The sequence below is a fragment of the Dipteris shenzhenensis genome, chromosome 5, assembly GCF_047967505.1.
Source record: "Dipteris shenzhenensis isolate YYH24624 ecotype China chromosome 5, Dip_SZ_1.0, whole genome shotgun sequence".
Taxonomy (NCBI): domain Eukaryota; kingdom Viridiplantae; phylum Streptophyta; class Polypodiopsida; order Gleicheniales; family Dipteridaceae; genus Dipteris; species Dipteris shenzhenensis.
Window position 1 is genome coordinate 5,631,460 of NC_141600.1, and position 26,951 is coordinate 5,658,410.

The 26,951-nt window shown below is 47.6% G+C and overlaps 2 protein-coding genes across 4 annotated transcripts in view; both read right to left on the reverse strand.

Annotated features, from left to right (window-relative positions):
• The window catches only part of PFI (tubulin folding cofactor E / Pfifferling (PFI)), a 129,187-nt gene that overhangs the window by 4,734 nt on the left and 97,502 nt on the right, over nt 1-26,951 (reverse strand). The gene's annotated exons all lie outside the window — the stretch shown is intronic.
• LOC147901548 (uncharacterized) lies at nt 842-26,672 on the reverse strand. Its single transcript, XM_087375117.1, has 2 exons — nt 25,660-26,672; nt 842-1,072 (listed from the first exon to the last, which is right to left on the reverse strand). The coding sequence occupies exons 1-2, from the start codon at nt 26,536-26,538 to the stop codon at nt 842-844; spliced, it is 1,110 nt and encodes a 369-aa protein (XP_087231243.1). The 5' UTR covers nt 26,539-26,672.

Sequence of the window (26,951 nt, forward strand, 5' to 3'; positions counted from 1 at the left end):
CAAAACTATAGGAAAATCCTTAAGCAAGGCGAGCTTTTTGTAAGCTCACAACTTTTGGTAAGCTTTCGGATTTTAGACTTGTAGGAAAATTATAGGAAAATCCTTCTACTTGTGAGCATTCCCACTTTTATTGAAAATGACACACTAACATGTGTCTACCCACAATCTTGGTCTAAAAAAGCATCCCATCAACTACTCCACACCAACATGCACATTATCTATGCATGGGGGTTTGCTCTCCTCCCATAAGTAGCTTTTAGATCAACGATGATGCAAAATTGCATGCAATATGATATGAGATTCAGTCTGCCATCTTTGGTTTGCATACATGTAGGAGTAACCCAAACACGTGATGATCTCAATATCCACCTCAGCTACTCAATCCATTTGTACTGATTACTCACCATGTTTAGAGCATGAACTTCTCTTATGACAAATGTTTGCCCAGCTGCTGTGACCTGGTGCCATGCTGCAGTGCTCTATGATGCGCCTGTCTGCTGCACCTTTTTTGCCCTGCCCCTGACCTGTAGATCAACCCTAGATTATTGCTCTTGTTTGCTGTGGAGGTCTCTGCAAATCTGTTTGCAGCCATCTAACTACATCTTGACAGCCCAGCCTTGCTGTCCAGGTAGTGTTTCCTCTACTCCAGACTGGTGTTGACTCAGACACAATCATCCAACAGCTCTCCCTGCTGTATATGCTACCCACATGATAGCTTGCATTCTGCCCATGCAGCAACCCTGCATACCTTCCCAGATTTGCCAACGTGCAATCTAACTCTTCACTTTGGCTATATCACAACCAAGTCCTTCACCTGAACAGTGAGATCCTATTGGCTCTTTCACACAGATCTCCAAAGCCAAGTGTACTTCCAGATATCCTGCACCATGAGCTCCAGATGAACTCTCAACTTAGTACTCTCTTGACTGGTAGATGCCCTTGTCTCCACCATGATGGCTTCAAAAGGTTCAAAAAATTCTCCTTCCAGCAACCTACAACCAAACTTTGAAGAAGCACCAAAACTTCCCACTCTACCTACCAGGCTTGCTTTCACCGTCTGGTCCCTGAACACCTGAGAAACATAAAGCAAAAACTTTGCCCATAGCATGCTACTAAAGTCTGATGCACAAAGAATACAACGATGAATCCACTCATGAGTGCGCTTGCTTTAAAAAAGCCAGGTACCTCTTGGAGGCACCCACAACATCCCTATGTAAACCTATAGTGCCATTTTAGTGTCCTTGCATCGATCTGACTCTCATCCTTGAGGTCCTCTAAACGAGACCTCCCTCATGCGAGTGATATCAGCTTTACTCCCAGAGCAATCTGAGCAATCCTCAACCTCTCCACAAAGGTTTATGGTCCCTCTAACCTTTCATACCCGACCTCCTACAATCCCTTCTTTGCCCGCTGCTGCCTCCCCCATAATGAAGGGAACAGGGGGATGACGATAGAAGACTAGGTGGGAGACTCTTCGGTCTTCGGTCCAAATTTGCATGCGCGTGGAGATGGGAAAGGGGAACAGTGACAAGGCGAAAACACAAAAGCAACTCAATCTGGAGGACTTCAATAAACGCAACAACCGGAGCGGTTTGACAGTGGACAGCACCGTGGCCCACAAGAAAGGGGCCCACCCAAAGCCCATGCCGCTCACCACATCCTCGACCTCTATGGTTACCACCACTATTTCACCACCATCATCCGCCTCATCATCTATGCCACCTCTCTCCTCCCCCTCTCCTGCATCATCATCACAGGTCTCCTCTCCAGTAGCCTCACCACTGGCCCCACCGGCCACGACTCCACAGTACTTTCCCCTCGTATCACCTCTACCTCTCAGTCAGCCATCCTTCATCACCTCGTCCGGCCTCGCTACTCCTACATACCACTCCCCTGCTCAGATCATGCTGTCCCCACCCTCAATACAACCTCAGCAGCCCACCTTTTTTTTTTTCCATGAAAAAGACTTCTATTAAGTAAGAACAAAAACCCGCGAGAGCAAGCTCAAAGCGGAATACATCATGAAATCATGAGGATAATTAAAAAACCCCTCAGAGTGAGGTGGAAAGAAGCCAAGGCTGAGGCTGAAAGTGCCATCTCAACCCTGTAGTAGATTCAGAGAAGAAAGGAGAATCCTTCCATTCCCTTAAGAAAGAAGCCCTCCTAGCTGAGGCTGCACGGGAGTCCCCCTGCATACCCGTCCATACGGCCATCAGAGTGTGTACGATGTCTGTCCAGATACTAGCCAATGTGTGCGAGGGATGAACCTGAGTACCCTCCATAGCCTCTGTGCATCTGGCTCTCCAAATATGCCAGGCTGCTATGCTCGCTATAATCTCCCAAGAAGTATCCACAGAGGCATGTACAGTTGTAAAAGGACGGTGTGGAACCACATCCAACGAACAGAACTCAACCCGATGACGTCAAACCGAAATGGCCCGAGAGGAGTCAAGTCCCTCATAGAAAACCTGAGGTCCTGTAAGAGAAAGCCAAGCCACCGAGCCCCAAGTCATAAAAAGTGGGGAATGGGCAAAGTGACTGAAGATCCTGGCTATCCCCATCCAAATCAATCTCACCTGTCTGCAATCCCATAAGCAATGCTGAATAGACTCCGAAGCAGAAAGGCAACGAGGGCAAGTAGGGTCGGCTCCGAATCTGGACCTCCAAAGGTTCACTGCAATCCCTCCATGGATAGAAAGCCAAAAGAAGATAGTGATCTTTCTATTCCTGTGGGGTTTCCAGAGCCTCCTCCAGAAGTACCTCTGCTGATCCGCAGTAATACCAAAAGTCTCCCAATGAGGAACTCTGGAGGGTCTCCAGCCTCTACTACTGAGCTGAAATCTCCTGGCATTACTGACCGTGTAACGAAAGAAGGGGATGGTCTTCTCTCGATGCCCCGCGTCAATCCACTCCCACTCTCCGGGGTCCCACTGTAAATACCTGATGGGAACTCCTCCATAGAGGCACAGCCTCCAAGACCCGGTGGAGAGTAACTGGGGGTCAGGGTCTAAGAACCACTCTGAATCTAATCCCTGCATCAAAAGGCCTACAACCCTGATAGGCTGAAAAGCAGACTCAAGCAAGATGTCCTCTGTAGATCTGAGCAATCTGCCACCATCCTGGACACTGAAAACCAAAGCATCCTCCTGTGCATCTCGGAAGGCTAAGACCTGAAGTGGAACCCCGCCTCTCGAGAAAGTACCTGCCCAAGTAGAGGAAGTGAGAGGCATATCATCTGTGTCTATCCAAGCCTCTGGAAGGGCTGCCTCAATCTGCAAGATCCTCCCTGCACTCCCTCTGAGATGTCCTGTCAACCTTGATTTGGTTTCCTCTGGAAGCCTACGGAAAGCTTTCCAAGATCCCAAAGAAGAAGCAGGTCCCCTCTCCCACCTGGCCCACTGCATGTAGAGTGAGGTACCCAGTGGCCTGCCAAGATCATCTAAAATACTGTCGTTCCACATGATGGGCTGCCTATCAATCTCTTCCCGGAAGGAAGGAGGAATCCTCCGAAGAGAGCTTCTGAAACTAGCCCAAGCTTTCAGAATGGCATTCATGAGAGGGGATGAAGGTGACCTGAGGTGTGCTGTGGTGAAGATCCATCTAACACTGCTCATCCAGTCTCCTCCTGAGGAAGGTGTGCACCTCTGTATGCTGCTGATAAGAAAGTCCTTCCACAGTTCCTGTCCTGGCATAAGTCCTCGCACCACTATCCTGCAAAGTAAAGCTCTGCACTGTAAATCTGGATCAATAATATTGAGACCCCCCATCCTGTGTAGGGAGGATGAGGGTCTCCCAAGCCACTCTGGCTAAGGCATCTGCTGTGCCATCAAGCCCACTCCAGAGAAAGTTCCTGATCGGTCTTCTGAGCTGAATGATGCAGTCCCTAGAACGGCACCAACATGAACAAATAAACCAGGCAGTGGCCAAGAGGACCTGGTTGACCACCACAACTCTAGAGGCAAGATCCAGCTTGGCTGAGCTCCAAAAGAGAAGCTTCCTTCTGATGCTCTCCAACACGGGAGCAAACTGCTGCGTGGTAGAAATACCCAAGCCGACCTAGCAGCCCAAATACCTGATAGGCACACCCCTCTGAACCCAAGTGAACCCTATGTCAAGCCCCCAAACTGGAGTATCCTCATCACTGATCCAAAAGCCATTGGATTTATGCCAATTTATCTGCGCCCCTGCCGCCAAGCAAAATAAATCCAATGCTGTCCTGAAAGAAGTGAGCGTCTATGGAGAGGCATCCAAATAAATCGCTGTGTCATCAGCCAACTCACTGTCAAGCAGCTCCTCTTCTCTTCTGATGGGAAGTCTCAGCCCAAAGATGTCAGCTTGAGATCTAACATAGATACTCATAGCTTCGGCCACGAATAAAAAAAGGAAAGGAGCAAGGGGGCATCCCTGACGGACTGATCTCGAAATCTAAAATCTCTCACCCCTTACCCCACCAAAATAAGTACCTGGCTATGGGATGATCTGTACAAAGAGGAAACACCTCTGATCCAAACATCAGTGAATCCAAAGCGTAGAAGGGTGCCCTCCAAAAAACTCCAATCTACTCTGTCATAAGCAGGTCACTTTCTTATTTGTAATTTATACTTAACTTTCTCTCACAAAGACCCTCAGTCATTCACCGAGACGGTGAATGATACGTCATTCAGTTTCGAGCAATTGGCGAGAAGCGAATCGAATAGGATACATGAACCGATCCTCCCCTTGCTGGAGGATAGTATACTTGATGAGCATGGCAGACCACTGGGCACCTCCCATTACATGCAGTGGTCTAGATGGGAGAGAGGCCCCACCTACACAGTAGGCACTTGGAAGGCTTTTATTAGGCTACCTGAGGATTAGAGACTATAGTCAGTGAGTCACCTCAGAGGAGTAGCACGCAGGATTCAGCAGATAGGTGCAGCCATCCCGGTGGAATGGACAGTTGAGATGCCTATTACTTCCACCACTTGGATGGGAGCTTTTTCGAGGATAGTAGTTCCTTTACAGGTGATCACTCTTCGAGGTCTCCAGGAAGATGCGCTGGTCTTTGATGTTGGGGATGGAGGTATACTCTCTACATCCATGGATGATATCCTTCTAGAGGTTGCCTTTCAACCTGTCAGGATTGCTCGTTTTGTGGACCATGGAGCGGGCTTGCAGTGGTACTTAGACCCTGACCCTCTGGTCTTGGCCCTGGGATCCTAGAGGTTGTGGTTATATGGAGGTGCACCTATCAGGTGCTTGCAGTGGGACCCAGGAGAGTGGGAGTGGATAGATCATGGGCACCAAGAGAGGGGGATTCCCTTCTTTCGTTTCACGGTTGGTAATGCCAGGAGATTGCAGCTGAGCATTAGGGGTTGGATTCCCTCTAGAGCCCCCCACTGGGACAACTTCTTCATCACCGCAGATTTGCATAGGAATTTTTGAAGGAGGCTCTGGAAATCCCTCAGAAATAGAAAGATCACTCTTTTCATTTGGCTTTCTATTCATGGAGGGATTGGAGTGAACCAGTGGAGATCACGATTTGAGGCTGATCCCACTTGCCCTTGCTGTCATTTTGTAGAGGAGTCAGTGCGACATTGCCTTTGGGACTGCAGTCAGGCAAGGATTGTTTGGAAAGGGGTTGCTCGGATACTCAGCATTTTTCATACTTCCCCTTTCTTCATGACTTGGGGCTCGATCGCATGGTTATCCCTTACTGGGTCCCAGGTGTTTTATGAGGGTGAGCCTTCTTCTTGGGCACTCTCGGTCTGCTGGCAGGTGATAGAGCCCTGCTCTCTTCAGGATGTACCACTTACTCCCTTCAGAGCTTCCCATGCTTCACGCAGGCAGGTGATAGAGCCTTGCTCTCTTCAGAATGTACCACTTACTCCCTTCAGAGCTTCCCATGCTTCAGTGGACACCTCTTGGGAGATTTTGGCTAGCATTTCCTCTTGGCACATTTGGAGAGCTAGATGTACAGAGGCACTGGATGGCACGCAAATACACCCATCACAAGTGTTCACGGGTATTTGGACCGACACGGTTCACATATACCTAGATGAATCCAGGAACATTCCCAAACTCATCCTCTAAAAACACAACATAGTGCAGTTTCAATCTCATGATAGTCACTCACAAGGTTGAAAACCATAAACTCCATCATGCATAGCAGGGACTAGCTACTATGACATCCCCACTAACGTCATCAGCGCCCAACAGTGGGTGTAGACCATAGTATAAAAATATGCTCTCACACATACAAATCCACACACCCACACATACTTCCACACACCCACACATACTTGAGCATCCATTTATACTTGACACGGTTCACATGTTGATAGCCACTTGGGCTAGCATGCAGGGCCCTTCACGGGCAGCCTCTTCTAGGAGGACTCTTTTTCTTCGAGTTTGGAGGGGTTCTCCCTTTTTCTTGGAGGGTTCTACTGGATTGAGATGGCACTATCAGCCACAATCCTTTCTTTTTAGCTCTTGAGCTTTTCATGCATTGCATGGTGTATCTTGTATGGAGCTTGCTCTAAAGGTTTTCTTTAATACTTAATAGAAGTCTCTTTTTGCAAAAACAAAAAAGAAGGCAAATGGACTCACATTGCTATGGATTTTATCACAGGGTTGCCTTCCACAGAGCGGGGATGGGATAGCATTTTTGTGGTGGTTGTCAGAATGACAAAGCAGGCCCATTTCATACCCACTAAGACCCGTTATTCAGCATCACAGGTTGCTTGGCAGTTCATCGAGCATGTTTTCAAGCATCATGGTTTCCCTCCAGAGATTGTCAACGACAGAGATGCAAAATTTATGGGTCACTCTTGGCAAGAATTATTTACATCAGTAGGTACTTCTCTTACACCTAGCATTGCTTACCACCCTGAGACAGATGACAGTCAGAAAGGGTGAACAAATGGGTGGAGGAGTATTTGAGGCATTTCTGTCATGACACACAGAAGTCTTGGGATAAGTGGTTGGCACTTGCTGAATTTTGTTACAACAGTACCAAGCACATCTCTATTGGCATGAGCCTGTTCGAGGCTATGTATGGATGCACAGTGGGTATGCCATCTTTAATTGCAGACATGGCTGTGAAAAATCTTGCTCTCTTCCTGGTGAAGGATGTGCCTGATAACATGTCTTGTAGAAACTGTCACCAATAATCTCCACACGAACACATCCCTTCTTTAAAGTGATGGAAACCGCAAGAATCCCTCACAATAATTTCACATTGAAGGATAGTGGAGATGAGCTTTATGGCAGAATGACAATCAGGACATACCCGGAGATTCTTGATTATACGAAGTGTTGTTCTAGGTGGCATCATCATGTGCCCAAAAACAATGGCCAGCTTCTCGCTGTGGTATTTCAGCAAGTGCAGCTCTAGTTCTTCCTCCACATCATGCAGCACTACGTCTGTTATCTCCACATAACCTGCCTCCTCCGCAAGCAAGAAATGACTTGGAGAGTATGGATGCCCTTCTACAATTGGCTAAAAAGAATCTGCAGGATGCCCAAGCCAACCAAAAGAAGTATGCGGATGAACGTGGGAGGTATCTATCTTTTGAAGAAGGGGATTATGTGCACTTGCGCCTCCATAAGAACCGTTATAGCTCGCTGAAGGGTAACACCAACACGAAGCTTGCTCACAGGTATTACGGTCCCTACAGGATTATCCGCAAAGTTGGCGAGGTGGCGTATGAGTTGGAGCTACCCAAGACCTCCAGGATTCATAATGTTTTCCATGTATCCTTGCTGAAGCCACATGTCGGACAGCATGTCCAAGTCCTTCCTGAGCTACCACCTATGGATGAGGAGGGCCACATACTCTATGTTCCAGAGTGCATCATGGGTTTCAGGGATCACGTACTCCGAAACAAAGTCTACACCGAGTATCTTATCAAGTGGTAGGGACTCCCTGAGGATGAGAACCCATGGTAGCCAGAGAGCATTGTCCAGGACAACCCCTATCTCCTACCGGGCTAATTATTATTTGATGTTTGCTGACCTATTTAACAGCCCGCATATGAAATTTTGAGGGAAAAATTCTATGGGAAGGGATGGTTGTAATGAAGGGGAAAAAGAGGCCAAGTTAGAGGCCCTTTAGGTGGAAAATGTGGAGGGACTATATAAGTCTCCATCCACCCCCTACTATGTACTTTTGGATGTGACATCTAATCTTATCTACTCTCCCCTCCTTCCTACCTACGCTCACTCACTCTCTCTCTCTTCCCTACTCCCTCTCAATCTCTCCCTCTCTTTCCTACCTCATTCTCTCTCTCTCCTATTCCTTCTCCTCCCTTCTTCCCCTATCTCTCTCTCCTTCTGCTAGTCTATCCCCTTTTTCCAAATCTGTCCCTACCCCCTTTTCTACAGAGGAATTGATTTGGCAACCTGAATTTCTGTCCTTTCCTGGCTAACCGCATCTTCCACTGCCTGTGGTGGAACTAAATCAGCTCGAGGCTGAATCGGGGCATGTGGAACAAGAGGAGCTTGCTGTAAAATCTGATTTTGAGGAGGGATGTCAGCTCGAGAACCCAATGCAATGGGTAGCAATCCCTCAAAAACATTATCCGAGGTGGAAGAAGCTAGAACATTAAATTCAGCATGTGTATGTGCTGAATTTTCAGAAAAGATTACATCTTTGCTAACAAAAATCTTGCATGAAGCAGGATTGTAGAGACGGTAACCTTTGCTCTCTGCACTATACCCAACAAATATGCACTTGCCTTATCGGACAACTTATGTCGAAACTCAACAGGCACATGGGCATAGGCAACACATCCAAAGACACGAAAATGATCCATTGAAGGCTTTCTGCCATGCCAAACTTCTTAAGGAGTTTTTGTTCTCAAAGCCTTAGTGGGATCCCGATTCAAAATATAGTTGGCACACATGAGACCATCAAGCCAAAACCGGTGAGGCAACTTTTTGCTGGTAAGCAAGCATCTATCCATCTCCATAAGAGTTCGATTGTTTCGCTCAGCTTTCCCATTTTGCTGAGGGGTAAGCCCCGATTCAAAATATAGTTGGCACACATGAGACCATCAAGCCAAAACCGGTGAGGCAACTTTTTGCTGGTAAGCAAGCATCTATCCATCTCCATAAGAGTTCGATTGTTTCGCTCAGCTTTCCCATTTTGCTGAGGGGTAAGCCTCACTATACGCTAATGTGTGATACCCTTCTCTTTCAAATTAGCCTCAAATTCATGAGACATATACTCCCCCCCTCTATAAGTGCGTAGAATTTGAACCGTGAGGCTGGTTTCATTCTCAACCTTAGCAACAAAGTGTCAAAAATGCTTAAACACATCTGATTTTTTCTTCAAACCATAAACCCAAGTGTAGTTTGAGTAGTCATCAATGAATGCGACATAATAGAGATAACCACTCAATGCAGGAGTCCTCATGGGACCACAGACATCACTATGAATGAGCTGCAATTTTCAAACAGCTCCTACTGCACCATCTTTCTTGTAGGGAAACTTGTGCATCTTCCCAAGTATGCACCCTTCACAAGCATGAGGGGGAGGTGACTCCAAAGGAGGCAAAGCATCAACCATAGAATGTTTTTGAAGTGTCATCAAGCTGCCCCATATCTAGCATGCCATAACTCTGCATTCTGCATAGCAGCTATGGGAGTAGAAACTACAAGTGCATCATCTGGTCTTTTCTTAAAAACATCAAACTGAAAAAGACCATGAAACAGTGTGTCAGATAGTCTCAAGGCATAGTCATCTTCCCTATCTCGGACTACACACTTGTCATCTTCAAAGTCAACCAGAAATCCTATTTTATTGAGAGAGGACACTAAAAGCAAATTCTTCTTGATTCCAGGTACATAAAGCACATCATGAATTCTGAAATTTGTGCCCTCTGTGGCTGTACGTACAATCTCACCAATGCCACGAACGGAATAAGAAGAATTATTGGCACAAGACACCCTTTTTTCAGCGGGTGATGAATGCAAAGAATCAAACAAACACTTCTTGGAAGTTATATGTTTGGTGGCACCACTATCAAAGTACCAAATATTCAATGTCTCATTGACATTGAAAGCACACAATTCCTTAGAAGGATCTACAAGTCAGAAAAGCACAAGAGTCATCCTTAGAGTTGGCTGTAATATCTGGAGCAACCATCTGATCATCAGGACTGTAAGTCAGAAAGGCTTACTCTTCTTCCACTAAGTTGGCTGAAGCATCACCACCATCATGTGCATGAGGAGCTGAATTTGTGACAGCCATACTAGAATCCTTTTTCTTTTCCTTGGCAATTCTTTTCTTGCTTTCCTCGATGCAGTAACCTCGCTTCTTGCAATAATAACAATCACCTTTCTCTTGGGTTTCTCTGCATCATTCTTAGCCTTGTGAGAAGGCTGTTCAGAATCAGCTTTATGCTGATGTGAAGGCTGATTTGCATGCTGCTTATGCTGTCCCTTCGCTTTGGGCTTGAATTTCGAAAGCATTGCATGTTCACCAGCTCGTGAAGCCATGTTCTTTTTGGTTTGTTCTTCTTGCAACAAAAGTCCTATCAACTCATGAAAAGTGAGAGGGTTGCCACCCCTCCCTCAATGACAAATTCAATGAGGTGTGAAAGCTAAGATAAGACTCAGGAAAAGAATTCAGAGTGGTAGTAACCATCTTTGAATCTGGAATGATATCATCAATATTCAACAATTGCTCTCTCAAATCCTGAAGTTTAGTGAGGTACTCAGACATCATCCATATGAGTATGAGTCAACTCCCTCTTCAGGAATGAGACCCTAGCATCATTGCAGGCTGAAAACATACTCTCCAAAATATCCCAAGCTACCTTTGAGGTCTTGCATGACCGAATGTGCGGGATGATAAACCTTTTGACAGAAAGAGAGATAGCTGAAAGTGCTAGTGCATCACGTAAATCCACCTTTTCTTATCTTGTTTAGGAGCCACCGCTGCAGCAGCTGCTGTAGCTAGCACTTGTCCTGCACCTTGGGCTTGTCCTCTACCCCTTCCTCCACCTTGTTGAGGAGGAGTGGCAGGTGTAACCGCATTCTCTGGCCGAGGCTCATCCCCATTGACATAGTCCCATAAGTGTTTGCCAACTAGGATATTGCGAACCATAAAACTCCATAGATAGTAGTTGGTACCATCCTACTTATCCTCCTGTGTGAGGACACCAAACACTTCATTGGGATTGTTATGGGCCATAATTGCCAAAGAATTTGCAGCAAATACCAACCAAAAAATTCCCTTTCTGGGAATGAAGGTGCACAACACAAATCTGTGCTGGGATATTGATGCAAACTGCCCACTTCTGAAAAAAAAAACCCCAAATTTTGGAGCAGATTTTGCAAACTGATTGCAATGTCTGTCACGTACACAAAATGCCCCAAATTTTTGCTCCAATAGAATGGCCAAACAATGGCTCACACTGCACAATGCACCTGCAAAGGGATCCTGCAAGGAGACCCTGACAAAGCAAATGATGAGGCAGAGTGAAATGAAACAGTTTGTACAGTATAGGCTGTACTGTTGTGTAGGCAGAGCTGTATGGAACAATGAATGCAGGTCACACATGGACTTGTACAAAATATCAAGTACGGGCCTGTATGAATGTGTTACGCAGGTAGCTCCTGTACGGAAGGCTGGTACGATGTTGTGCCGTACGTCGTAGTACGGCTGTACAGACAACTTCCACGCAGGTGGACGGAGCAGCATGGAGCTGAGCTGTACGGACGGAGCAGCAAGGTACGGCACACGCACAGCAGCAAGAGCTGCAGGTTGGAGCAGCGTCAGCGTACTGGTGGCGTTCAATAATTGTACTGATGAGCTGACGACAGAACAGCTCACAGGCTGTGTATAGACATTGGACTGGAGCTAGGTGGGCTGAAAGGGATCCAGGAGCTTAGCTGCTCTGATACCAAATGTGAGTAGAAAGGAGAGCAACGTCAGTGGTATTGCAAAAGATGGATAAGCAAAACTAGGGGTTGTGTCAAAGTGACAAAACGCTAACTAACCCAACCATAGCTAGCTTCCAATTCGAAATGAGATTTCATAATTGGCATCCTTCAACCTGGGCCATTTGTCTGTGGTAGGCAGTATCAGAGAAGGACAGGGCCAGCAGCAATAGTCTGGGCTATTTATAAGGCCCAGATCTAGTCGGGCCAGGGCAAGCAGATGGCACCAGTTGGCTGCTGCCATGTGGCAGTTGGCAGAGACAGACTCCCATAGATTGGTTGTCCAATCTGTGACAGGATGGCCAGGCTCTCGAGTTGGCCAGTCCAGGAGAATCTACAAAAAAAGGGTCTTCTCCCCACATTTATCCATCAGCTCCAGCAGTAGCAGCAGCAGGTCCCTACAGTCCGAGCCATGATTAGCCCAGCATAGCCTCAGCCCTACAATCCAGCCCCTTCAATGGGACCAAGATGTAATAGCTCAGCCTCTTCATTGAGGGAAACAAATAGTTATATGAGAGGGTATCTGGTAATTTCCAGGTCTAAGCATTATGAATAATGTTTGTTGTTAGCACAACTCTTACTGCAACAATGATGTGATCATAGAGTGCATGTTCACAGTATCACTCTCTCTTCTTGGCTAGCATCAATGCGTCCACACCCTAGAAGTTCACACGGCCACAATTAGTGATGTAATCTTGTTCACCTATTATATTGTGTTGGGTTTATCTAGGTCACCTCCCTATTTGTGACACCCTGGGGGAGGTGTACCAATAGCACATAGGAGATGCCACGTGGGCAAAGAGATTGATTGCCATGGGAGCGAATCTGGGAAGGCATGCAGGGGTGGCAATGGACAGCATGCAAGCTGCAATGTGGGCAGCATATACAGCAGGGACAGGTGTCAGATGACTGCGACTGAGTCAACACTAGTCTGGAGCAGAGGAAACACTGCATGGACAGCAAGGATGGGCTGTCAAGGGTCTAGTCAGAGGGCTGCAAACAGGTCTGCAGACCTGCACACTGAACAGGAGCAATCTGGAGCTGATTGGCAGGACAGGGCAGGGCAGAAAAGGTGCAACAGACAGGCAAATCATGGAGCACTGTCATGTGGCAACAGGTCACAGTAGTTGGGCAGACATTTGCCTCCAGTAGAAAGTCTGACCAGTCTACAGACTGACTGCTCGGGCAGATTTACAGGGCTCCAGCCCTATATAAAGGGTCCCAGGGGGGAAATTCCACATTCACTCTACAAAGTCTTTGGTGCCTCACATTGGGCTGCCTACACAGCAGCAGTGGAGGTCTAGAACACTCAAGAGGTCCTCAGATTGGGCTGCCTACATAGCAGCAAGGAGGACAGGAATCACAGGAGAGTTCTGCTTCACCGTTGGCTGCAGATGGAAGCATCAAGGAGGTCAAGAATCAAGCAGCAAACACTACCTTAGGATTACCTGTCCACTGGAGCAGCAAAAAAATGTGAGGCTTTTGCTTGGCATGCTTCCAACGAGCTATAAAGGGTTTGCTACAACCATGGTTGCAGGACAAAGGTTGGCACCAGTGACTTTCGAGGAGCGAGTTCTTTTACTTTTGCAAGAAGATTCTCGGGACAAGAAGTACGATGTCTGATAAGAAGGCCTTTCTTGAGCAAGACGAGCAAATGCACGGGGGAGGGCAAGCCTGGCAATGGTAAGTCTGACAACAATAAAACTGATGATGAGGACTCTTCATCTGGTGGAGGCAAGAAGAAGAAGAAATGCTTATACTGCGACCAGCTAGGACATTTTGCAAAGGACTACAGAAAGGGAAAGCCTACCAAAAGAGAAGGGTAGGGTAAAACAAAGAGTTGGAGGAGTCAAAGCCAGCAGCCATTGTGGTCACAATAAAAGAGGAGCTTTTCTTGGTGACAACTTAGAGTGTCGCTGAGATAAGGTATGCAGATCTTGATGTTTCTGTTTATATGTTTGACATTGAGAAAGAAAGAAAGAAAAGAAATAAATTTTATTAGAGTCTTCAGAAGACCGATGGATCTATGAGACTGAAAGAAAACCTGATACAAATCACAGTAAGGGTGGAGCTACTGAAACGAGCATCATTACCTGTGCTGAATCATAAGTCTGATCATACATAATCAAATACATCTGGATGTAACCAATGAAAAAGAAAAGGACTGGAGCGGAGCGAAATTCTCCATATGTCATGTCACCTTGGCTGGTGCATAGCCGGTGATGGGACGCTGGCGCCCGTCAAGGGGTGCCGTGCGTCTCGGTCTCCTAGACGAGGCTTGACGCAAGACCAGAGCCACCGTGACTCCCGTGGGATGTATCTCGGGTCTAACAATGACGGGAGGTCCCCCATAGTGATCTGTGTGTCCCCTCGATGTCTCGTGTGTTGTGCTGTGGTCGTCGGGTCGGGGTCTCTGTCATGTCTGCAGCTAGAGACTGGACGATCAATGTCACTCGATGGGGAGAACTCTGCGATCCTGCTCTGAGAGGTGTTTGATGATGTGGCCAAGCCTCGTCGCCTAAGTAAGTACTCTCTGTGTCGGACCCCCTCGTGAATGAAAGCCGCGAGGCATCTCTGATCTGGGTAGGCGAGGAATCTGGAAAGGAGCCTGGAGTTGTCTCTAAAGAGGCAGTGGTAGCGACCTCGGGTCTCGTAGTACACTAGGCACCTGAAAATAAAATGCTCCTCCGACTCAACCTCCTGACATTCGCACAATATGCATAAGCGATGCTCCCTCGGAATCCCCTCTGCTCTGCCGCTCTCTATGCGGAGGTGGTGTGATAATACCCAAAACTGTCCGATGGAGATCCATAGTGAGTGAGGCATATGAAGCTCAGTGTACCCTGGTGGTGTGATGAATCTCTCCTCCGAAATACGAAGATAGTATTCTCTGTAGAAACTCAGCTTCACTGGAAGCTCCCTTGGCTCCAACCAGGTCCTAAAGGTGTGTAGCTGTAGGAGATCCTCCCGGATGACCTGGTTGGTGTGTAGCCCGATCGGGATGGTGGGTGGGAGTACTGGAGGGGCATCTAAACTGCACTGAAAAGGAGGTATCCTATCGATGTGGAACCCTAGTCTCACAAACCATCTGTGAGTCCGTGCATACCAGCATCGCTCGTCTCCCTCTACTGCCAACCTCAAGGAGGAATCGAGAGCCAACCATGGCAACATCTGTCTCCCTAATGTGCAGTCCCCAATATGATCTAACCCGGTGTAGATATGTGATGGTTTGAAAGGCTGCATCTAGCTGGAGTGGAGAAGCACCAAACTCAGCTTGAATGATGTGATGTGGTACATACGGTTTCCCCTGCATCATCCGTGAGAGCATGAGGATCTGCAGGCGCTCCACCCGTGTCCACTCTATCTCTGACATATGAGGCTCCCAACAAGGGCTGCCATACATACCGGCTGGTCAGACCAAGGAGTCGAAGAGAAGAGCCTTGGTCCGAGGGTCCTAGAAGTGAGAGTGGAAGCATTGTCTCTCTCTGATGAACAACGTGCAAGTGGTGGGGCGAGGTGTGTGTATGAGATCTGGAGTGGTGGGCTGGTGTGGGACATCATAAAGATGGTGTGCATACGTGTGCCAGACTCTCGTGTTGGTGAGCGGTGATGGAGACCTACGCTCAAGGAATCTCCGCAAAAAATCCTTAGAGTTGTTGCTGTACAAGATGTGCAGCGGCTCCTCCTCATTTCGACGAAGATATACTTGCTTCTTCCGATGTACGAGACATCGGTACTTGCGTACTCTGTCTAGTGTGTTCGGGAGGTGACATTTGGTTTCAAGTCGGCGGAGCTGTCGGCGATAAGCCTTGCACTCTGCATCGTACCAATTGTTGCAGGGTATAAAACCAAGAGGTGGTGGTCTAATGGACCGTGTGGTGTGGGGAAAGATTTGGAGGGTAGCCTCGTGAAGTGTGCAACTAATCAGGGCAGCACGGTCCTTTCTGAAAGAAGCCGATGATAAACTGAGGGGAGACCATGGAACCTCATGAAAACAGAAGCTCCCTGTTTGTCCTCTTCAACTGGGTCAAAGCCCAGTTGAAAGGGAAACAAAAAAATCCTCCTGTAGCCTAGAAGTAGAAACCCAGCCTGTAGCAAGTCTCACGTGACGTCTGGGGAATCTAGGCACACCTGAAAGAAACCTCGTCCCAACAAACGAACATCCTTAAGGTGGGGGACGAGTTCCTGGGGAAGCACCGCAAGCATCCAATCTCTAGCCTGTGATCTGGAGGGGTGTGAACCAAAGATATGTGCGAAGAGCGTCGTGGAACACTCATGCTCGAAGTCCTTTTGCAACTACTGCAGCTCATCTTTTGAAAATGTGACGGTTCTTGCGGCCAGTGTGTGCGGTAATAGATTGACTGAATGGGTGCCCATTCGTCAATCGCGGTGGGTAAGGCCGACTCGAACACAATAAAGAAACTCGGTCCGCTTTCCTGATCCCTAGGAGACCCCCAAAAAAAGGGGGTACACCTAAAGGGAGAGGGTGAGGGAAGGAGGGAGATAAGAGAGAGAGCGAGTCTAGGTTGAAGGAGGAGGGAGGTTGAAGGAGGGGGAGCTGGAAGGGGAAGAGGGAGGGCAGCAAGGGAGGGGACAGCAGGAAAGGGGGACAAGTGAAGAGGAGAGAGGGAGGGGAAGAAAGAAGGAGAGGGAGGGGAGGAGAGGGGGGGGGGGAGAGGAGGAGAGGGAAGGGGGGGGGGGTGCGAGCAGCAGTGCAGAGGGGGCGCGGGAGCAGCAGCGGGGGGGGCAGCACAGGCAGCAGCGCCGGGGGGGGGGGGGGGGGGGCAGCGCAGCAGCACCCGGGGGGGGGGGGGGGGGGGGGGCAGGGGGTAGTGCAGCAGCAGCAGGGGGGTAGCGCAGCAGCAGCAGCAGGGGGGTAGTGCAGCAGCAGCGGGGGGGTAGCGCAGCAGCAGCGCGGGGGGCAAGGAGAGGGTTCGGAGAGGGGAAGGGAGGGGGCAGCAGCAAGGAAGGGAGTCAAGGAGGGAGGCAGGGGGAGTCGAGGGGAGGGCAGCAGGAGGAGCGGGGAGCAGCAGCAGTCCCACTGGTAGGAAAAAGAGTACACTGTCCATTTGCCTTCTGGAATAGGTAATGGCTGCAACAGACCCGCGGGTAACCGGCTGTCCACTTTGTTTTGTTGGCAAGGCAAACATTCACTGACAAATTTAACTACATCCCGCCACAAGCCATCCCAGATAAAGCTCTATTTGACCTTTTCATATGTCTTAGTAATACCCGCATTTCCTGCCATAGGAGATGAGTACATTTCCTGTAAGACCAGCAGTCGGTACTTTGAATCTGGCACCAAATAAATTCTGTCCTTGCACCACAACAGCCCATTATGCAGCTTAAATTCAGCATGCCCCTGGCTTTTGATGGCCTCTGTAACTCCACAAATATGGGATATGCCTTAGAATCCTGCATGTATTCCTCTTGAATACCCTGAATCCACTGCTGGTAGATGGTAGAAATGGCAGACAAACTGCAAGCCCACATACGGGATAAGGCATCTACAACCACGTTTTCTTTCCCTTTCCTGTACTCGATGTCGAAATCATAAGACTGAACCTTAGCCAGCCACCTCTTCTGCTTCATTGACAAGTTGGGCTGCGTAAGGAAATACCTGAGTGTCCTATGATCTGTCTTAACCTTGATTTTGCTACCGTACAGGTAGTGGTGCCATTTTTGGAAAGCATGGAGGATAGCCAACATTTCCTGATCATACACATGATAATCTAGTTCCTTGGCATCCAATTTCCTGCTTTCAAAAGCAATTACCCCGTGTTCCTGTCTTAGCATAGCCCCTTATCCTTTGCCACTGGCATCTGCCTCCACAATGAAAGTACGTGAAAAATCAGGGCATACCAACACAGGAGCATGAGGGAGGGCAAATTTCAGGTCTTCAAAGCTGCACTGTGCATCTGTAGACCACAGAAAAGCATCCTTCTTCAAAAGGTCTGTCAGAGGGGCTGCCCTCTTGGCAAACTTGCGAATAAAATGCCTGTAGAAGGAAGCAAGACCTAGAAATCCCCTCAACTGAGTAGAGTTGCGTGGCTGCGGCCAATCCTCAATGCATTTCACCTTTGCAGTATCCACTCGAATGCCATTCTTGCTCACAATGTGACCAAGATACTCAACCTCTTGTGCCATAAAAGTGCATTTGCTGGCTTTAGCATAAAGCTGATGCAACCTCAAAATTTCCAGCACTTGCTTGACATGTTTGATGTGCTCTTGCTTATCCTTGCTGTAAATGAGGATGTCATCAAAAAATACCAGCACATATTTGAAAAGGAGAGGCTGCAAAATGTTCATGAGTGCCTAGAAGGTAGCTGGTGCATTGGTCAATCCAAAAGACATCACCTTGAACTCATACACTCCCCTCTCTCTGCGAAAGGCTGTCTTGTGCTCATCCCCAGCTGTCTTGTGCTCATCCCCAGCTTTCATTCTAATCGGATGATAGCTGGACCTCAAATCAATCTTAGTGAAAAATTGAGCACCTTTGAGTTCATCCAACAGGTCATCTATCCTAGGGATTGGAAACCTGTTTTTGATGGTGACCTTATTCAAGTCTCTGTAGTCAATGCACATACGGTAAGAACCATCCTTCTTTTTCACAGGGGATGCAAAAGGAGAAGTGCTATGAGTGATGAAACACTTCTGAAGTAAGTCCCTCACTTGAGTTGCCACTTCTTCCCGTTCTACCTTAGAGAGTCGGTATCGGGCCTTATTGATTGGCTTACTGCCAAGTTCTAGGAGTATGGCATGATCTACATCTCTTCTCAAAGGCAACTGTGATGGCAAATCAGCAAACACATCTGCAAACTCTGAGAGCAATCTCTGCATATCACAATCATCAACACGGGGAATGCCACCCTCTTTAGTTACTAACACATTTAATGCATATATGGCGCTGCCCCTCTTGAGCTCTCTGGCCAACTGCCTTGCTGAAATGACCTGCAATTAAGGAGCTGCAATACCATGCAATGTAACTGATCCATCCCTGTGGACAAAGCTGAGTGTTAAGGCATTGAAATCCATGCTGATTTTGCCCAGTGATTGCAACCAATCACAGCCCAGGACAACATCTATTGGGCCCATGTCAAGTGCCAAGAGATCACCTGCAAATGTATAGTCATCAGAGAACTTAATCCTTGCATCTTGGCAACAAGATCTACTGATCATATGCTGTCCATTGGCCACTTCTACTCTCAGCCCATGGTCTATCTCAGTAGCAATCAGTCCAACCCTCTATAAGATCTTGCAGTTAACCAAACTGTGGATGCTACCGCTCTCCACCAACACATGCACAATCCTGCCATTAATCATCCCTCTTAATCTGTTAGTATCAGCACTTTTGGCACCCATTAGGGCATGCATGGAAATAGTATAAAGTGTTGGCTCGGCATCCCAATAAACCTCATCCTCGTTCACAGGAGCATTACCACCTGCATCTTCCGTGCATAAAAAGGTATCGCATCCTGATGCTCCACAGAAAAGAGTGTTGGCCTACGGCCTCTCATGCCACTAGTGGGCAGAATCTCATACGAATGCGAAGCATGAGTGTCATGCGCAGTAGCACCACCAGGATCAAAAGGAAAGTCAATGCCCTTCATGGCTCCAGTGTCAGGAGCCTCATCTGCATCATGTGTATTTGCCATCTCAGCCTGAGACCTATCTAAAGAACCTGGGGCATCAAACAATTCCTCGTCGTTTGAGAGGTCAATGATCATACTGAGCTTGGCAGTACCACTGTTGCGCATCTTGCACACATTCCTGTGCTCAGGAGTCCATTTCTCACCACATTTAAAACATAAGTTGGACTTCTTTCTGCTGTCCATTATTGCCCGTGCATGCTGTTTTATCTCAACCTGCTCATTTCCAGCAGTAGGCTTGCCTCCAGGCTTGGCATCTGGATATCTGTAAGGCCTGGCATACGGCATCTTACTACCCGAGACAGTAGGAAAGCGAGGAAATGGTGCTGCTGCAGATTTCTTGTCAGTCCACTCCACAAACTTAGGCTTCGACTCAGCGTCATACCCCGTAGCATGCGAGCTGCCCATGGCATTTCTGTGCTTGCCAGCATATTTAGGCTCGAATACTTCTGCAAGCTGAGCTGCCCTCTCAATTGTTTGAGGGTTATGTGCCTTGATCTACAGCGAGAGAAGAATTTAACCCATGGATGAAATGCAACAGCTTTCCCTTTTCCGATACGTCTTGCACAAATAGGGAAAGCCTCCAAAAGCGTTGCAAGTACTCTTGGGCCGTACCGGTGGATGGACAAAAGCAGTAGAGCTCAGACCGACTTCACAGCCACCCTCATCACATTTAAAGCAAGTGAACAACACTATCAGAAGGTAAAAGCCATTCATTCAACATCCTTGTCTCTACACCCCTTTACAGTCAATTCATACACTGGCCACATTTCCTCCCAAGCCAAACAACCTCAAAAAGAACCCAAAGGACTACACCGCTCAAGACAAGCTCTCCTACTGACTGAGATCAAGCTGAGTAAATACATAGAAGTCCCATGAAACATGAAACTCAAGAAAATGACAACTTTAGAACTGCTTAGATGCCATGTACACTTCCTGACAGCTCAAGGTATAAACAACCATGCTCATATCTTCCTTGATTAAATCCGTGAAGAACAATCCCGGCTCTCTTTGACTTCAAGTAGCATATGCTCAAACACCACCCTGTGAGAGAACCCACACTGTGAACTATACAAGCATGTATGTAATAGCACCTTGGACTCCATGAAGCTCACTTTTCATTATTTACATGCTGCCCATAGCCTCATCATCACAAGCAAGGCTTCTTCTATAATCAACAATGGACACCTGGTTTACTATAGCCAGCCAGCCTCAAGCTCCTATTGAGATCCTTAAAAACTGAAGTGAGGAAAACACCCGACATAGCTTGCCATCAATAGTGCTCTTCACTGTCGAGATCCCTGCATCTGCACCCGTCGCCTTCATGAAATTATAGTTGCCACTCAGCTTCTCAGCTCACAGAGCACACATTACATCAATCAAGGCACTCTCGGCCTGCTTGATAGCGACCCCATATCTAAGTCCAAAAGCTCTAGCTCGCATCCTCTCATCGTCCAAGTTCCTCCACGCCTTCATATTAGCGATGCCCAAGCCAAGTCTCTGAGCTCTCTCAAAAGAGATTCCCACAGCCCAACTCAAACTCCCATCGATAGCAACAGTCGATGCCTTCATGCAAGCTCACGTACCTCCTTCCCCGAAGGACCTCCAGCAGCACAATAGACATGCCTAGCCCAAACTCCTTACAACTATAACAATCACTGAACTTTTAAGCAGGACAGCCATCGCACATCACCTTCAAGGGATTAGAGCACTGCAGTTTCTCCCTTGCTCTCAGAATACACAGAGCTCTTCCAAGGCTCTCCCTGCCCACACAACGTGGAATTCTTCCACTAAACTACAGCCACCGCTCATATATTACCTACGCTGTCCCATGGCCCGTCTCTGCCTTCACGCAATGACTCCCAGCACCGCAGCTATCTCCTTCTCATGGAGCTCATGGAGATCACGGACCTCTGTACTGCATAATAGAGACACTTTGCCCTTGCTCATGGAGCACGCCCTCCATCTCCAAAGCACTCTCGGCTGCACAATAGCATCACAGCTTCCCTCTACCTTATAGAGCTCACACTTCCTTCGTCTCAGGAGCTCCCAGCCAAGCAAAGTAGAGACGCCTCACGGATCACCTAGCTCTTGCAAGGCTCTCCCACTTCACAGTAACCACGCCATAATGCACCAAACTAAGAAGCTCTAGATCTCCATGGAACTCATGGACTCGCGTCGCATGTCTCCTCCAAGCCTCCGCTATTAAGATCCCACAGCCAGGTTTCCCAAGACTTCAATCAAGAGCACCCGTAACCTGACATGTCATCACAGTCACCATGTAGCCTCTCTTACTCACGGAACTCTCCTCATCTGTGGTCCTCCCACACTCCATCATCGAGACCCTCTCCTTCAGCACAACAAACACCAGATCCCCAGGCTCAACGACTCCCCCCCACCTCTCAGTCCAGATCCTTCCCGAGAACTCCATCCACACTTCCTTCTCCCTCTCAGCTTGCGTGTCCACTCTCTGTGTGCTCCTAAAAAACTTTCCCAATCCTCCTTCACACCCAAGTTTCACGTACATGCTCTCTCTCTCTCCAGAAGCTCTCCTTCCTTCTTTACATAGCATGCATGGCCTCCTTCTCTCAAAATTAACCACGTCACCTTTCATTAGGCACCTCATGCTTACATTTTTACCACTCTCAAAGCTCCCCCAAAACTTAGACCAAGGCCATTAATGCCTATATTTCAACCTTAGGCTCACCTTTTCCCTTGCACATACACTCCAGCAAAGCTTTTAAATAACCACACATCCATGATGCCCACACGGAGTACATGAGTGCTCCCATGACTTCACCACAATACGAAACATCACTCATGACCCTATGAACACTTGGTAAAGGACTACTATGACGGACATATGTCACCCACAATCAACACCGTCACACTGGATACCATGCTATACTCGAAAGCTGCTTACACAAGATCTGATTGAACACTAGCAAGCACACACACAAGTTGAACATCACACATGTACATATGTACAAGACGAGTTTGGGGTTTTCAAAAATCTTCACACACCGGTCTATGACAAGGCATAAAATTCAGCCAAGTATTGATCCAATACAAGTGGATATACAAAAGTAGTGACCATCAATTCTTTGAAACCCCTCCAAGTGGTTGGTTTCTGAGGCGAATCCCTCATGTATCGCCACCATGTGTGGGCATAGTCCTGCATATGCATACCTGCAAAAATGATGCGCTTCTCCTCAGACTTGGGGTAGAAGCGGAAATAGTCTTCCAACTTCGTGAGCAACTCCTCCAACTCATTGGGAGTGCGAGTGTCCTCTTTAAACTTATGCACTATGAGTTTGTCCTTGATATCCTTGGCTGCATGATTCTTGTGTGTGTAACCTCCAAAAGTGTGGGCATCATCACGCTTGAGTTTCACATAATCGGAGAAGGGCATCTCAAGTTTGATGGCCTCAGGTAGGGCCCTGTATGAACGCAAAGAATCTGCCAACATGTCATCAAAAGTGGCTTGCTGCCCACCACCAGCCCCCTGCTGCGTAGAAGTCGCTGCCATCTGATGCCCTGGCTGCATCTGACTATATGTGATCGCTTGCGGAGCGATAGGTGCATGAACCCCGGGCTGGGTCTCTCTGCCAAATGCATCTCTCCGAAATGATGGCATACCAAAGGGCTGAGAAGAGGACTTACCTCTCTCCCAGGGGTGTGGGCTGCCAAATAAACCCAAGCCAACTCCAGGCATACTCGCTGGTGCGGTGAAAGGAGCACTAGCTGGATGCACACCAATAGGTCGGCCCAAAAGAGACGGCTCAGCCTGCATAGATGCAGAAAGCTGAGAGGCAAAAGATGGCCTGACATCCTACAAGAAAGTGCTCTGTGGCACAGAAAATGCATCATCTATGTCCAGATAATCCCCAAGCTGGGGTCTGATGCTCATAGGCATGATGGGCATCTGCCATAAAACCCCTACATGGAGCAGACAAAACATCCTGACTGTCTGAATGGTCCCCTTGTTGGGGTGCGGGCTGCTTACCCTTATCCTGCATAGCAATAGCAGATGTGATCTGCTGACCAATCTGCTATCCCATCTGGACAAGAGCGGTATCCTGCATAGCCATGGCTGTGGTAAGCTGCTGGCTGAACTCCTGTCCTATCTGGCGGAAAGCACCCTGGAGCATAGAGGAAAGGGCATCCAGAAACTATGTCTGCGCTGCCTGCACTTCCTGGGATGCAGGAGAGAGAGGCTCAGTGGAAGGAACCTCTGCACCACCGGTGGATGCAACCACTGTGGCAGGCACTTGCTCATACTGAGCAGCGTCATCAGTGTCATGCGATATATCACGAGGGACACGCTATACTCAATGAATTGCCAGGCAACCTGTGAAGCGGAGTACCGAGTCCTAGTCGGTATGAAATGGGCCTGCTTAGTCATCCTGTCAACCACCACAAATATGCTATCCCAACCCTTATCTGTAGAAGGCAAGCCTGTAATGAAGTCCATGGCAATGTGAGTCCATTTGCCTTCAAGAATGGGTAGCGGTTGCAGAAGGCCTGCGGGTAACCGGCTGTCCACTTTATTTTGTTGGCAGGGCAAACATTCACTGACAAACTTAACCACATCTCGCCACAAACCATCCCAAATAAAGCTCTCCTTGACTTTTTCATATGTTTTTGTGATACCCGTATGCCTTGACATAGGGGATGAGTGCATTTCCTGTAATACCATCAACCTGTACTTGGAGTCTGGCACAAGATAAATTCTGTCGCTGCACCATAACAGTCCGTTGCAGAGCTGAAATCGAACATGTCCTTGGCTGGACGGCCTCTGTAACTCCACAAAAATAGGAGCTGCATCAGAATTTTGCATGTATTCCTCCTGAATCCCGAGTATCCACTCCTGATGAAGCGTGGAAATGGCAGATAGTTTGCATGACCACATCCTGGACAAGGCATCAGCAACCACATTCTCTTTCCCCTTTCTATATTCAATGTCAAAATCATAGGACTGAACTGCAGCCAGCCATCTCTTCTGCTTCATGGATAAAGTAGGCTGCGTTAAGAAGTACTTGAGTGTCCTGTGATCCGTTTTGACCTTAATCTTGCTACCGTACAGGTAGTGGTGCCATTTTGCAAAAGCATGCAAGATTGCCAGCATCTCTTGATCATAAACATGATAATTCATTTCTCTCGCATTAAACTTCCTGCTCTCAAAAGCAATCACACCATGCTCTTGTTTTAGGACAGCCCCTAAACCTTTGCCACTGGCATCCATCTCAATAATGAAAGACCGTGAGAAATTAGGGCACACCAATACAGGTGCATTGCTAAGGGCATCCTTGAGGTTATCAAAGCTGAGTTGTGCTGCTTCTGACCATTGGAAGGCATCCTTTTTCAGCAAATCAGTGAGAGGGGCAGCCCTTTTGGCGAAGTGCCTAATGAATCTCCTGTAAAAAGAAGCAAGACCCAAGAAACCTATGAGCTGCATGGTATTTTGTGGTTGCAACCACTCCTTAATGCATTTCACCTTAGATGGGTCTACCTTGATTCCGTGCCTGCTTACAACATGACCAAGATATTCAACCTCCTCTGCCATAAATGTGCACTTGTTGGCCTTGGCATAAAGCTGATGCATCCTCAAGATTTCTAGCACTTGTCGGACATGGTCAATGTGTTCCTGTGCATCCTTACTATAAATGAGAATGTCATCGAAAAATACCAGCACACATTTGAAAAGAAGGTGGTGTAAGATCTTGTTCATGAGTGCCTGGAAGGTGGCTGGTGCATTAGTCAAACCAAAAGGCATCACCTTGAACTCATATAATCCTCTTTCTGTACGAAAGGCAGTCTTATGCTCATCACCATCTTTCATCCTGATCTGATGGTAACCTGACCTCAAATCAATCTTCGTGAAATACTGAGCACCCTTGAGTTCATCCAGCAGGTCATCAATCCTGGGAATAGGAAACCTGTTCTTAATGGTGATCTTATTCAATTCTCTGTAATCAATGCACATACAAAAAGAGCCATCCTTCTTTTTCACCAGGAGTACTGGAGATGCAAATGGCGAGGTGCTATGAGCAATGAAGTTTTTCTCAAGCAAATCTCGCACCTGTGTTGCCACTTCTTCCCGTTCAACCTTAGAGAGTCGGTACGGGGCCTTGTTTATTGGTTTACTACCATGTTCCAGGACTATGGCATGATCAACATCTCTTTTTGGGGGCAACTGAGATGGCATATCAGCAAACACATCCCCAAATTCTAAGAGCAATTTCTGCATTTCACAATTATCCACATGGGGAATACCAGCCTCCTGAGGTACGGAGACATTCAATGCATAAATGGCACTTTCGTTCTTGAGCTCCCTAGCTAGCTGCCTTGCTGAAATGACCTGCAATTTCTGATTCACAATGCCCTGCAATGTAACAGTTCTACCCTTGTGGCAAAACTCAAGAGATAAAGCATTCAAATCTATACTGATTTTCCCCAGGGATTTCAGCCAATCACAACCCAGGACAGCATCTATGGGTCCCATATCCAATGCCAAAAGATCACCTGCAAACTCATAATGATCAGAAAACTTGATCCTGGCATCCTGGCAACAATGTCTGCTGATCATGTGCTGTCCATTCGCGATCTCCACTTTCAGACCATGGTCTATCTCTGTAGCAACTAATCCCAATCTTTGCAATGTTCTACAATTAATGAAACTGTGAGTGCTACCACTGTCTACCAATACATGGACAGATCTGCCATTAATCATTCCCTTCAACCTGATTGTGTCAGCACTTTTGGCACCCATCAAGGCATGGAGTGAGATGGTATACAGTGTAGACTGGGCATCCCAATAAATCTGTTCATCATCCACAGGAACATTACCATTAGCATCACCTCTGACAGGAAAAGGCATTGTAGGTTGATGCTCCAACACAGAGAGTGTTGGCTTACGGCCTTTCCTGCTACATGTAGGCTGAATATCAATCTCATGCATCACATGAGTGGTTTGCTCAATAGCCCCACCCGGATCAAAAGGAAAAGCAGTCCCCTTTGTGGCATCTGTGTCAGGAGACTCATCTGCATCATGAACTCCTGTCAATTCCTCATGAGAGACATCATGGGGGTCTGCTACATCAGCCACTTCATCATCATCAGATAATTCAATTATCATGCTGAGTTTGGCTGAGCTGACATTCTTCATTTTGCACACATCTCGGTGCTCAGGTGTCCATTTCTCTCCACACCTAAAGCATAAATTTGCCTTCTTCCTACTGTCCATTATGGCTCTGGAATGTTGTTTAACTTCTGATTTGCCAAAACCAGCACTGGGTTTGACACCTGTCTTTGCATCCATGGGCCTGTATGGCTTTGCATATGGCATCTTACTTCCAAGAACCGTTGGATATC